This window comes from Ovis canadensis, chromosome 2 (genome assembly GCF_042477335.2).
Source record: "Ovis canadensis isolate MfBH-ARS-UI-01 breed Bighorn chromosome 2, ARS-UI_OviCan_v2, whole genome shotgun sequence".
Classification (NCBI taxonomy): domain Eukaryota; kingdom Metazoa; phylum Chordata; class Mammalia; order Artiodactyla; family Bovidae; genus Ovis; species Ovis canadensis.
The window spans coordinates 22,717,985-22,731,775 of NC_091246.1; the positions used below are offsets into that span (position 1 = coordinate 22,717,985).

General features: G+C 38.9%; 1 protein-coding gene across 1 annotated transcript in view; it reads right to left on the minus strand.

The window, feature by feature from the left end:
• The window catches only part of TMEFF1 (transmembrane protein with EGF like and two follistatin like domains 1), a 102,750-nt gene that overhangs the window by 43,342 nt on the left and 45,617 nt on the right, over positions 1-13,791 (minus strand). The window contains exons 4-5 of the mRNA XM_069575557.1: positions 9,872-9,898; positions 7,185-7,281 (exon numbers count right to left, since the gene is read on the minus strand). Coding sequence (XP_069431658.1) covers positions 7,185-7,281; positions 9,872-9,898 — 124 coding nt within the window. The remainder of the gene's footprint in view (positions 1-7,184; positions 7,282-9,871; positions 9,899-13,791) is intronic.

The window sequence follows — 13,791 nt, forward strand, 5'->3', positions numbered from 1 at the left end:
TGAAATTCCAGATGTTCAAGCTGGTTTTAGAAAAGGCAGAGGAACCAGAGATTAAATTGCCAACATCCGCTGGATCATCTAAAGAGCAAGAGAGTTCCAGAAAAACATTTATTTCTGCTTTATTGCCTATACCAAAGCCTTTGACTGTGTGGACCACAACAAACTCTGGAAAATTCTGAAAGAGATTGGAATAGCAGACCACCTGACCTGCCTCTTAAGAAACCTGTATGCAGGTCAGGAAGCAACAGTTAGAACTGGATATGGAACAACATACTGGTTCCAAACAGGAAAAGGAGTACGTCAACATTGTATAGTGTCACCCTGCTTATTTCACTTATATGCAGAGTACATCATGAGAAATGCTGGGCTGTGGGAAGCACAAGCTTGAGTCAAGATCCCAGGAGAAATATCAATAACTTCAGATATGCAGATGACACCACCCTTATCGCAGAAAGTGAAGAAGAACTAAAGAGGCTCTTGATGAAAATGAAAGAGGAGAGTGAAAAAGTTGGCTTAAAGTTCAACATTCAGAAAACAAAGATCATGGCATCTGGTCCCACTGCTTCATGGCAAATAGATGGAGAAACAGTGGAAAGAGTGGGAGACTTTATTTTGGGGGGCTCAAAATCACTACAGATGGTGACTGCAGCCATGAAATTAAAGGACACTTGCTCCTTGGAAGAAAAGTTATGATCAACCTAGACAGCATATTAAAAAGCAGAGACATATTACTTTGCCAACAATGGTCCATCTAGTCAAACCTTTGGTTTTTCCAGTAGTCATGTATGGATGTGATAGTTGGACTGTAAAGAAAGCCGAGTGCCAAAGAATTGATGTTTTTGAACTGTGGTGTTGGAGAAGACTCTTAAGAGTCCCTTGGACTTCAAGGAGATCCAACTAGTCCATTCTAAAGGAGATCGTCCTGGGTGTTCATTGGAAGAACAGTTGCTAAAGCTGAAACTCCAATACTTTGGCCACCTGATGCGAAGAACTGACTCATTTGAACAGACCCTGATGCTGCGAAAATTGAGGGCAGGAGGAGGGAACAACAGAGGATGAGATGGTTGGTTGGCATCACCAACTCAATGGACACGAGTCTAGGTAAACTCCACGAGATGGTGATGGACCAACTCCAGGGAGGCCTGGCATGGTGCAGTCCACAGGCTCGCAAAGTCAGACGTGACTGAGCGGCTGAACTGAAGAGCAGAATGTGTAGTGGGCTGCCATTACTTTATAAAAAGGAAAGAAAGAATACATGTGCTTACTTGTTTGTACATGGGAAAAATACTTCTGGGAGATTAAGAAACTGATCACAGTGACTGCCTCTAGTGAAGACAACTGGGTAGCTGAGGACTGGGGTGGAAAACAGACCTGTACCTATAAAGCCTTGTAAAGCTTTTGAATTTCTAACACTGAACTTCAAAGGCATGAATGCAGACATACATACATAAATAAATGAATACATTCAATGACTTCTCTGATTTAGCTTGAGGATTTTGGCAAATCACAACTCTGAGTCTTTAATAATGGGGATAATACCTCAAAGGCTGGTGGCAGAATCAAATAAGCTTCTGTAAAAAGCCCTTTGAAATCATCAAATACTATGTACATCTGAAAGGTATTATTGAAAAATATCTATCCTGTCTCTTTCTTTCTACTTACTGTACATAGAAAGTGTCATTCCTTCAAGATATGGTTAAGTTTTATGATCACTGGCATTTTAAAGTAAATCACGTGATGTTATGTAGATTTCACAAACACCTAACAAAGCCTGCAACAAATTCACCTGCTCCAAGTTCCTCACAATATTACTAATCCTTCTCACACGTTAAACCATCACTATGACCCCTTGTGCAGCTCCAAGTGAATAAGAAAGCCCCGTGTGAACTGCCAGTTCAAAGACCTACAGAGGGAACCTAAGATACCGAACCGCATGGCAAGTTCATCCATTGTAGAAACCAGCAAGACAAAGTCCCTGTCCTCAGGGAATCCACAATCTGTTAGCAGTCCCAACAATTTAAGTGCTATGCGGAGGCTGTCTGAACACAAGCATTAGTCATCTATCTCATAGGGACTGCAGAAAGAGCAAGGCATGCTGCTAGGAAGAGGTGCTGAAGTCATGCTTATATCCAAGCTGAAAGGAAGAGCAGGAATTAAACAAATAGACATACAGGGGTGGGACTTTAGGCAGAGAAAATAACAGAGGCAAATTATCAAAGAGCAACAGAGCATTCAGAAAACTGCAGGAGGCCACGGAGAATACCGTGTTCTACATTTTAAAATCCAACCTCTCAAAAGAAACCATTACTGGCAGCTGTGCAGAAATACAGGAAGATATTTTTGGATAAAGGAGTTTATCATTGCTAACGTCTGGGTTATACTCAGCACAGAATAATGTTTAATAGTGCTTATTTCCCATTACCAGAGGAAAACAGACAACATACAATTATTTTTCCATTAAAGTCTAAGGGGCTATGGCAGAAATTTACTAAACCTAAATAGCTTTAAAAGTCTACTATTCTAAATATCCATAGTCAGGCCATGTGAAATGACAAAAATTACTGTCATCTCTGATTAGGAGGAAATCAGAGGTGAGGAGAAGATAACAGTAGGAAAATACTTCTTTGGTTGTTTAAAAAAAAAATTACGTGCAGTTTCTAGAAAGGAGGACTGATCGAGAACACAGATATAGAACATTATTCTTTCTGTTTAAATGAGGGGAAAATTTTCATTGCACATTCTGAGGGAGAGACTCATCAGCCTGTGACTATGGCCAATAACTCTCCAAACAGAAAATGATGGTATAACAAAAAGACGTCTATCAGGTGAATTACTAATACCTGCTTCTCAAATTGTCTGTCACACTGCACACCTACACGATTCTTTCTCTGAGCAACTCTGAGAGCTTATGTCCCTCAGGGGAAAAGGAAAACACCATCTCCAAAGTGACTGACATCAAAAAGCCAGAAGAGCAGGGACTATTTCCATAAAGCACATGGCAGACAAAGTTCAAAGGAGTAATTGCAGGATTCTCATAGCTCACCTATACTGACACTATGCCAGATGATTCTACAAACTCCTCAAATCATTCATGGCAGGGATTTAAGTCAGGTACATAAAAGGTCTACCTGGCTGAAGGAGTTCTATGATTATTTGGTCCCACTGTACAAATAGTTGAGGACTATCTTAGAGCAATAACCTCAGCCTTGGACAGATGAGAGATACTGGGTTGTTTGTGTTTTTTTTTAAGAGATACTGTTTAGATAAAGAGGGAGTGCAGTTGCTAAGAATATGGAGAAATCTAATTTTCTATAAAGCAGATACTGTTCCCAAGTTTTAAGACTGAGAAGATCTAGCCACTATATTTCAAAACAGTCACAATGAAATACTGAAACCTCTCCATGTGGGCATCAAATTTATTGGAACCTCAACTATCTAGGTCTAGGTATAAATTCAAAGGGCAAACATCAATGAAAACAGATATCACAAACCCATGCAAAAGCTCCAATGCCATCAGAGAGTCACACTGTGCTTCAGGAAGAAAGACGAAAAAAGCCTCCCACAAGCAAAACTCATTTCAATTATAATTAATATAGCCACTGAGCAGATAAGAGAAAAAACAGTCATACAATATATGAAGTTCATGCACCTCACTAAGAACCTATTTACTCTGATTTTACATTTAGAATTTATTCCTACATTAGATACCGTTCCTATAAGCACATGGTTTCCTATTTTGGGGAAGCAGAGAAGCAACTAATAAGTTGGAGTCATCTACAATCAGAATCACTGACTAGGCATACTGACAGCACCCAGACGCAAGGGAACAACCTGACATGGGAGAAGAAAAATCATTTTTATAAACAGATGTAGAACCCAAAAAACAAGGCAGAACAGACCCTTAAGTAGAGGTGGAACAAGTAGCATTAAGAACATCAGGGGCCTCTGAGAACACCATGGTATTACACATGCATCACAACATGGTAGATAAATCCCTTGTCACGAGACCTGTGTTCTGGTTCTGTTCTTAATCACAAGCCACTCCGGTTCTTCTGCACTCACCTCCACCTGTAAAACCAGAGTAATAAATCCTTGCCCTACCAACCAGACATACTGCCATAAAGAGCTGAAAAAATTATTTAGGTAGCCATGCTTGAAAACTGTAACACATTATACAATATATGACTTTAAGAATAGTTAGACTATGTTCTGTATAATCTGTTTAAGAAGACAATCTATTTAAATCAATTTCCATTTAAATGGCTAAATAAAACGCTAGCACCTCTCTTAACAGAAGAAAATTAACTTAACATGGTACCATTTATCCCCTCCCACAAATGGTCAAGTTTCTTTCCCTTTTCGCAAAGGAAAAAAGAGCTTTTAAAGCAAGAGAAAGGTTTTAGCATCTGAAAAAGAATATATATATGTATAACTGAATCACTCTGCTGTACACCTGAAACTAACACAACATTGTAAATCAACCATACTTCAATAAAAAAAGAAATTTTAAAAACAAGAATAAATTAGCCACGTACAAAAGCGAAAAAAAAAGATTAGCTGCCCTTTGAAAACCAGATAGATTATATTGATATGTAGCATTTTATTTGACAGGAAAGATATTTCACAATGACAGAAGATTAAAAAATACTTTTTTATTTATTTTAAAAATAATTTTTGATCTATTTTCTATTTTTGGCTGTGCTTGGTCTTCACTGCTGCGTGGGCTTTCCTCCAGTTGCGGAGAGCAGGGGGCGCTCTCCAGGTGTGGCGTGCAGGCGTCTCACTGCAGGGGCTTCTCTTGTTGCGGAGCATGGGCTCGAGGGCTTCAGGAGTTGTGGCGCACAGGCTCAGCAGTTTTGGCTCCCAGGCTCTAGAGTACAGGCCCAATGGTTGGGGTGAACGAGCTTAGTTTCTCCTAAGCATGTGGGATCTTCCCAGATCAGGGATCAAACCCATGTCTTCTGCATTGGCAGGCAGACTCCTTACCACTGAGTCACCCGGGAAGCCCTCAAAATATTTTTTCAGTGAATACCCATACCTAAAAATGTAACATGAAATAAAGTATCTATTATAGTTACATTATAGAGCAATATTTTTTTAAACTCTAAGTCATAATCACTATAGGAAATATAGGAGTACATTATTTTTAGTAAAGGTTAAGTATTATAGGATTTTGTTTCACTTAATATCTGTTATTACTATGTATATATGTAACTTGCTTTCTAGGTAGAGGCACAAATTACTTCCTTAATGTTCTTCTATTATTGCATCAATTTCCTGGCCTGGTCTTGGCTGCCTGTCCCAATCTATCCATGGGCTCCTGAGGAGGCTCCTCAGCCTGCTTGCTCCTTTTATTGGTAAGCCCTTCCCATGTCTATACTCACTTTCGTTTCCTTAGAGCATGTACCTGCAAGGACAGCAGTTACAAGTTCTCAAATAGACACACACAAAATGAATTTAGTGTGTTTCTATACAACAGACATGCTCTGATTGAGGATAGACTACATATCTTATCAAGAGGAGGTGTACACAGAATGATGTGTATTTTATACAGATGTCATACTTAAAAGGCTACCTCTGAGATTACACAGAATCAGTTCTACTTCCAAGCAAAAGATCTCTCTCTCTTTCAATTAAGGGATGAAAAATGATAGCAGAGAAATGCGTAAAAGAGGACTGGAGAGAGGCACTGAAATGGAGTAAAAAAGATCCACAGGCCACGTCGATCGATCACTGACAGCTATTCTGACTCTGAACACGATTTTAGAACAGTTCTGAGGAAAAACACAGAAAAGAACTAAATATTTGCAAAAATACACACACAGGCACGCATATATACACACAGGTGTTTCATCATACCATATCTTTAGTACAAAAAGAGAAAAAAAGAACATAGTATCTATTACCTGTCCTCTCTGCAAGTCCACATTGCTATCATTTCTCTCATGTTCTACAGGCCAAAATCTACTTTGGGAAACATCTTCTCACAAATCAATCCACTCTGATTGAAACAGATGGACATGTCAACAAGTGACTCATATGCAGAAACAGAGCAAACAGGGTTTGCTGAATTGTTCAACTTTTTATTGAATTTGTCTTTTGCCAATTCTCACCTACTTTGAAATATATATCAAGTAAATTATCAGACATTTAATTTTACCAAGTGCCAGACAAATAGCTGATTCTGTATCAAAATACTGAAAACACAGTGACCCTGATTTGTAAAAGTCACTCCAGGCATAAATGCTAATCAAACCATATTATCATTGATCAGTAAAAGGCTCAAATATGCATTTATGGACTGAATAAAACATAGAAATGCACAGTGAAAATACATATGAGTAAGAAAGAAAGTGCAAACCTCTATAAGTGTTTCAAAATACGCACTAAGGGGAAATTGAGGAAGTGAAGAGGGTCCATTTGTGCTACATAAGGCCCTAAAGACAGTATTAAAGCTTTTAGAACCAACTATGCAGAAAGCAAGCACCACAGGGAAATGAAGGAAGGTTGAGCCTGGGGATAAACAAACAGGAACCTGATGAAAGGAACAAACATGGCTGAGTTGGTGAGGTCTGTATCGTTACTACTCTGCACCTTTTCAGGGGGAGTGCACGGGAAACTGGATGGACAATACAGGTCAGCTACAAAGCCTACCTTGGTGAAAGCTGAACATGAGTGAGAAAACAAAACAAAATGTCGGTCTGTCCAGGTGAGATTTCCAGAAATACTTTTTACTTATTATATTTACTTACTGTCTTTAAAATTTTCAAAGCTTTGGAGTTTTCTTAATGCATTAAAAGTTTGTGTATAAAAATACAAGAAAAACTGTTTATCATGATTCTAGTTGAAGATATAAAAGGTAATTCAAGTAAGAGTAATTCTGATGAATAAAATGAGCACTTGGTATAAAATATATCAGTTTTATAACAGCATAAAACTATCAGTGAAGAAAGGGAGTGGTAAAATGAAAAAAAGTTACAAGTGGATTTCCACTCTACAACACTTAAACTGACTTAAATAGCTATAGTATCATATCAACTTAAAAGTCAATAGATTAACAGTGAACAAAAAAGAAGGCACACACAATATACACCAAAGCAGGTTAAAAGATAAGCTTTCTATAACACAATAATGCTGACAATTAACCTCCAAATAAGTGTATCCCTTTCCCTCAATCAACTCACCCAACATTTTCTGCATCTTCATCACACTCAGCTTTATATTTGCAGGGTCCACACTTGGAGTGTTTTCTGTGAACTTCTGCCCCTGACCCTTCCTCTTCTGTTTAAAAAGAAAAATTAAATTTTCAACCAAAAGCTGGGATCCTTTCCAGACCTGCTTCATGTTTTCAGCAGCCATTATCCTATTTCTGGGGAAAATGTATGCAAGGCTCTTGAAAACAATCAGTTCTAAAAAGCTATTGATGCTTGAGTCCAAAAATGCTGTCAATACAGAGTATAACATATACTGTGGAAAAAAAACAAATATTGGGGCCAGAAAAATAATCCCTTAGCCTAAGTACCATGGAACAATAAGCTAGGTCTCATTAATTCTTAAAAAGAATTACCATAACATGAAATAAGAGAGGGGAAATAAACATGAGCAATAAATTCAGTCCAGTGATTACCCTACTGAAACAGCCTGTGCAATCCTATTAGCAGTAAGTGATTCAACAAACAAGTTACTCAACACAGCAGAGTCTAACCACTGCCTTGTCCTCACAGCAGTTTCACACCTGCCTTAAAAACTGTCTCCAAATTTTAAAAAGAAAAAGAGTCTATTTACAAAGTACTTACCCTTTCCTACTTTGCCACCTAGCCCTGTCAATAATAACAAGAATGCTGAAGTGTATGGGTCTCCTATGATCCAGCACAAGATTAGTGCATACCACCAGCCCCCAAATCAGCTCATATTTCACAGTTAGGGAACCTCATTTCTGTGGGTCTCAGCTATAGTGGATCCTATTATGATCATCTCAAACTGGTCAGGGAGATGAGTTCTAAAGCCAATTTAGGGATTATGATTTATTTAGAGGATGTCCCAGTGTGGTTTGGGAGAGCATATCTTATTGAGGGGGTGCCTATCAGCAGAGAAGGTGTTATAAGGAAAGCACACAGACCTAAGTGCCTGTTTGGCACTGTTTCTAAACTTGCCACTTTGGATACCTACCTACACTTTACCCAAACTCTCATGCATACTCCCAAACAATTCCAGGGAGCATAATCTTAACTATTTCTAAGCCTCAGAAATACCATGAGATCTAAAATTCACACAGCCACCATGAGCTCACTAGAATTTGTGTATTAATCTGAGCAAACCACTTAGCATTTCTAACTCATACTCCCTGAAAAAAAAAAAAAATTTACCAACAACCAACATTCTCAGGGCAAGACATCCAATATTTGTACCATAAAACAAATATGTAGAGCAACTTCCATTTCTTTCATATAGTAACAATGACAATTTTCTGACTGAATATCTGACCACAGGGACTAGACTACATGGTCCTTTAAAGTCCTTTCCAGTTCTAAGATCTAGAATTTATGAACTCATCTTTCACACATGATCACGAAATTTCTGCTTGACTATGTCCACTTAAAATCTATTTTTAGACAACTTTTAATCTTTTTTTTTTTAAGCTAAAACCATCATCCCTGAACTTCTTCCTCAGGACAGTTCTTCTACTCTCTCAGTTCAGTTCAGTCGCTCAGTCGTGTCCGACTATTTGCGACCCCATGAATCGCAGCACGCCAGGCCTCCCTGTTCATCACCAACTCCCGGAGTTCACTCAGACTCACGTCCATCGAGTCAGTGGTGCTATCCAGCCATCTCATCCTCAGTCGTCCCCTTCTCCTCCTGGCCCCAATCCCTCCCAGCATCAGAGTCTTTTCCAATGAGTCAACTCTTCGCATGAGGTGGCCAAAGTACTGGAGCTTCAGCTTTAGCATCATTCCTTCCAAAGAAATCCCAGGGCTGATCTCCTTCAGAATGGACTGGTTGGATCTTGGACTGCAAGGAGATCCAACCAGTCCATTCTGAACTTCTACTCTCTAGGTGACCTTTAAAGTCCCTTCCAACTCTACAGTTTTAGGGTTCTATGAAACATAGGGGAATGGAGTAAGGTTTCAGATAGTGCTAGAAGGATCATAACCATGGTTTTCATTTGCATACATGTGAATTTTACCAGAGATGTTTTTTCTTTTAGTGGATCCACAGAGCACCTGAAACATTATTTTGCATTCAGTGGATACTCATTAAGAATTACAGTCTCATTAGATTATGAGATAGTTTAGTCATTCTCAATTTTAATAATTCATCATTTCTCGGCTTTATGGCTGAGACCAAGTATGCTATCTGTTCTAATCAATTCTAATAATTCAGAGTAAACTCTGTTATATGCTATTACCAAATATTAGTTTTTTTTAATTTCGTGCCTTGAAAATTCCTTATGAGCACAAAACGTGTAAGCAAGCAACGGAAGAGAGTCACAAATACTCTGATCCGAGCTAAAATCACCTGGGGATGATCCTACAGAGAGGGCCCTTTGGTGTAACTTCAATTTAACTGAAGCAACATTTCCCCTTTGTCTGACAACAAATCTAAAATGAAAAATAAATGCAGGAGAAAAAGGAATGCTTAGGGCTAAGGGGAACTTGAGGGGTTGGGATGATGACTGAGTGGTACTGGGTTTCTTTCTGGGGTAATGAAAATGTTCTAAAGTTGGCTGTGGTGATTAATGTACAACTCTGTGAATACACTAAAAGCCACTGAACTGAGGGGCAAATTGTATGGTATGTGAATTTTATCTCAGTAAAGCCATTTTTAAAATGCAAAAGAAGAAAAGGCCTTTGAAAGGGTATTTGAAACTTACCTCCTTCTCCAGATCCAGAGCCATTATCTAAGAAGAAAAATAAAGAATGAGTATCAACACTTTTCCCAGAATCTGATCTTACCAAATAGTAAAATTTCTTATCAAAAATCAAACTGTGATATCCATTCTCAGATAGTCCCTTTTCTCATTTTTGTCGATATCCAACAATTTATTCTTATATACTTATTTTGTACCTTTCTCCAAATATAAATTCCTTGGATACATAATCTATACCTCATAATCTTTGCAGCTCATTCAGAAAATACCCAGGTGCTTTGTACAGAGTAAAAATCAATAAATATTATAAAGTAAATGGCTAAATAAAAATAATTTTAATGAACTCACTTAAAAGGTAGAAGAAATGTTTAACTTTGCTAAAGCTTTAAAGGAATAATAAGTAAACTGCTTTTAATACAAAGGGAGGAAAAGCTTTGGGTCTTGCTCCAAAAACCTTAATTAAAGCTGTGGATAAAGGCCAAAAGATATGAATAAACCTAAGGTTTAGAAGGAAAGAACCTCAGGGTTGAGGCTTTCTTAATACTGATGAAATTAACTTCCTCCAGGAAACCCTACCAGAAGGAATCTCACCAAGGTGTCGATGAAAAACTTGTTACTAATCAAATTAAAGAGCCTCCCTCAAAGTTACCAGCAAGAAACCAGTGTAAAATGTAATTAATTTAAAATATGTATTTTATAATCCTTAAAGAACCAATATATGGCACAGAGCATGTTGAAAAGAGGGCAAGACTGTAGCATCATCAGCCTGGAGCCTAGATAGCAAGTGATGAATGAACTTGACACTCTATCCAGCCCTTTCTAGGGAGAATTTACATGAAAATGCATTCCAGTCTATCAGATAGCTCTCGAGATTAGGGGGCATCCTTCACAATATCTCTCCCTTGCCCCCTCACCCTCAATCTCTCGAAGACAATAATCAAAGTCCCAATCATGGTAGAAACAAGAGGGATTGGAAAAAATACACCTTTTAGTTATCAGCCATTTCAACACTATTTCTGCTTTATTAACTATGCCAAAGCCTTTGACTGTGTGGATCACAAAAAAACTGTGGAAAACTCTGAAAGAGATGGGAATACCAGACCACCTGACTTGCCTCTTGAGAAATCTGTATGCAGGTCAGGAAGCAACAGTTAGAACTGGACATAGAACAACAGACTGGTTCCAAATAGGAAAAGGAGTACGTCAAGGCTGTATATTGTCACCCTGCTTATTTAACTTATAAGCAGAGTATGTCATGAGAAATGCTGGGCTGGAAGAAGCACAAGCTGGAATCAAGATTGCCGGGAGAAATATCAATCACCTCAGATATGCAGATGACACCACCCTTGTGGCAGAAAGTGAAGAGGAACTAAAGAGTCTCTTGATGAAAGTAAAAGAGAGTGAAAAAGTTGGCTTAAAGCTTAACATTCAGAAAACGAAGATCATGGCATCTGGTCCCATCACTTCATGGCAAATAGATGGGGAAACAGTGGCTGACTTTATTTTGGGGGGCTCCAAAATCACTACAGATGGTGACTGCAGCCATGAAATTACAAGACGCTTACTCCTTGGAAGGAAAGTTATGACCAACCTAGACAGCATATTAAAAAGCAGAGATGTTACTTTGCCAACAAAGGTCCGTCTAGTCAAGGCTATTTTTTTTTCCAGTGGTCATGTATGGATGTGAGAGTTGGACTATAAAGAAGGCTGGGAGCCGAAGAATTGATGCTTTTGAACTGTGGTGTTGGAGAAGACTCTTGAGAGTCCCTTGGACTTCAAGGAAATCCAAAAAGTCCATCCTAAGGGAGATCAGTCCTGAGTGTTCACTGGAAGGACTGATGTTGAAGCTGAAACTCCAATACTTTGGCCACCTGATGCAAAGAGCTGACTCATTTGAAAAGACCCTGATGCTGGGAAAAATTGAGGGCAGGAGGAGAAGGGGATGACAGAGGATGAGACGGTTGGATGGGACCACTGACTCAATGGACATTAAGTCTGGGTAAACTCCAGGAGTTGGTGACGGACAGGGAGGACTGGCATGCTGCAGTTCATGGGGTCACAAAGAGTTGGACACAACTGAGCGGCTGACCTGAACTGAATTTCAATGCTTCATGGGATTTTATACAAAGCCTTATAGTGTATTCACTGACCGATCAACCATGAAAAATATCTTCTCTATGCAGAGAAAAAGAAAGGATGAAAGAGCAGGAATAAAGACAAGAAGGGAACTTGACTTATTTTTATTACCAAATTTTTCTTAGGAAAACTCTCTTTTTCCCTTCTATTCCATATACATTGACTAGGTATGGCACCCCACTCCAGTACTCTTGCCTGGAAAATCCCATGGACGGAGGAGCCTGGTAGGCTGCAGTCTTTTCACTTGACTTTTCACTATTGTGCATTGGAGAAGGAAATGGCAACCCACTCCAGTATTCTTGCCTAGAGAATCCCAGGGATGGGGGAGCCTGGGGCTGCCGTCTACGGGGTCGCACAGAGTCGGACACAACTGAAGCGACTTAGCAGCAGTAGGTACATATTATATGTTAGACAACGTAGTAAAAGGAATAGGTACAAATTGATAAATAAGACAGACACAGTGCAGGAGATACTCACTACCAACCTTTTTTTCAACCAATGTCCAATTTTAATAAATATAATATCTCACTGCCTCCCATAAGGGTCATTTAAAATTTTGAAATAAATATATTGTGACTACTCTGATAATGAGGTTGAGCTCTTTCTGTAGATTAGATTTTCACTAGACACACGCTTTCCCCGACTCCAACCCTGGAATTATGACATCCTCTCTAGGGAAGACATAGTACTTTCCTGTTCAGAAACAGGATTTGGCTAAAGGATAAACACATTCATCTGTGTTGGATAAATGAAGTATGATGTATACACAGACATATGCACAAAGCATGAACAAACTGCCAGGAGATGCCAAAGGAGAAAGATTTCAGAGAGGAGAAAAGATTTAAGCTCAATATTAAAGCATTAAAAAAAGGAGTTCTCAAATAAGCAAAGGAGAATGCTATTTCTAACATAGCAAACAGGACCTACACCAGACTAAATGACAGAACACAGACCCCCACCTAGCAGATAACAAGATCAAAGTAGCACCTTACAGCTTAGCTCATTCGACCCTCACTTAACTGCAGGAAATGATAACTATCTAACCATATAGGTATGTAACTGGGGCTCAGAGCAGCTAAGTGACTTGAGCAAGGTCATTCAGCAAACCAGAGATGAAGTTAATTTAAGTTAGACTTTCTAAGCCTAGTGCAGTGCTCTTTCCAGCCTAACACTCTGCCTCCCCATGTTTAACATTCATTGTTTATCAAAGCAGTTGGCATCTTAAACTCCTCATAAATGATGCATAATTAATTTGGGATTATAAAGAACTCCATATTCCTTTTTAGTTTCTAAATCAAGTCTGAAATATAATGTACCTAGAAAAGTATGTGAGAACCATACCAAATGACAGTCTACTGGCCTAAAGGAACCTAATTATTTAGGGTATGGAAAAGAATTTGGCCTTTCCCAAAGAGAGATCTGGCCTTGGCCCACAGCTTCTAGAAGGCAACTGATGTTTAGGAAGGAAGCTGACCACATCAGATCTTAGGGTGGGGCTGGCCACACTCAATATTCTTAGGGTAGGGGCTGGCTCACACCAGAAAGATCAACCACATAGTTCAGAGTAGAGGCTTTGAGTCATGTGGTGTTAATAGACCAAGTTTGAGATCAACCACATGGACAATTAATCAGTCACACTTATGTAATGGAGCCTCAATAAAAACTCTCAACACAGGCACTGTAGTATACAGGAAAAGAAAGGAAATGGAGTAGTCATATAAAGAACAGCCTCCACATTTACTGCTAACCTTCATACAATAATTCTAGTATAATATCTCACCAGCATC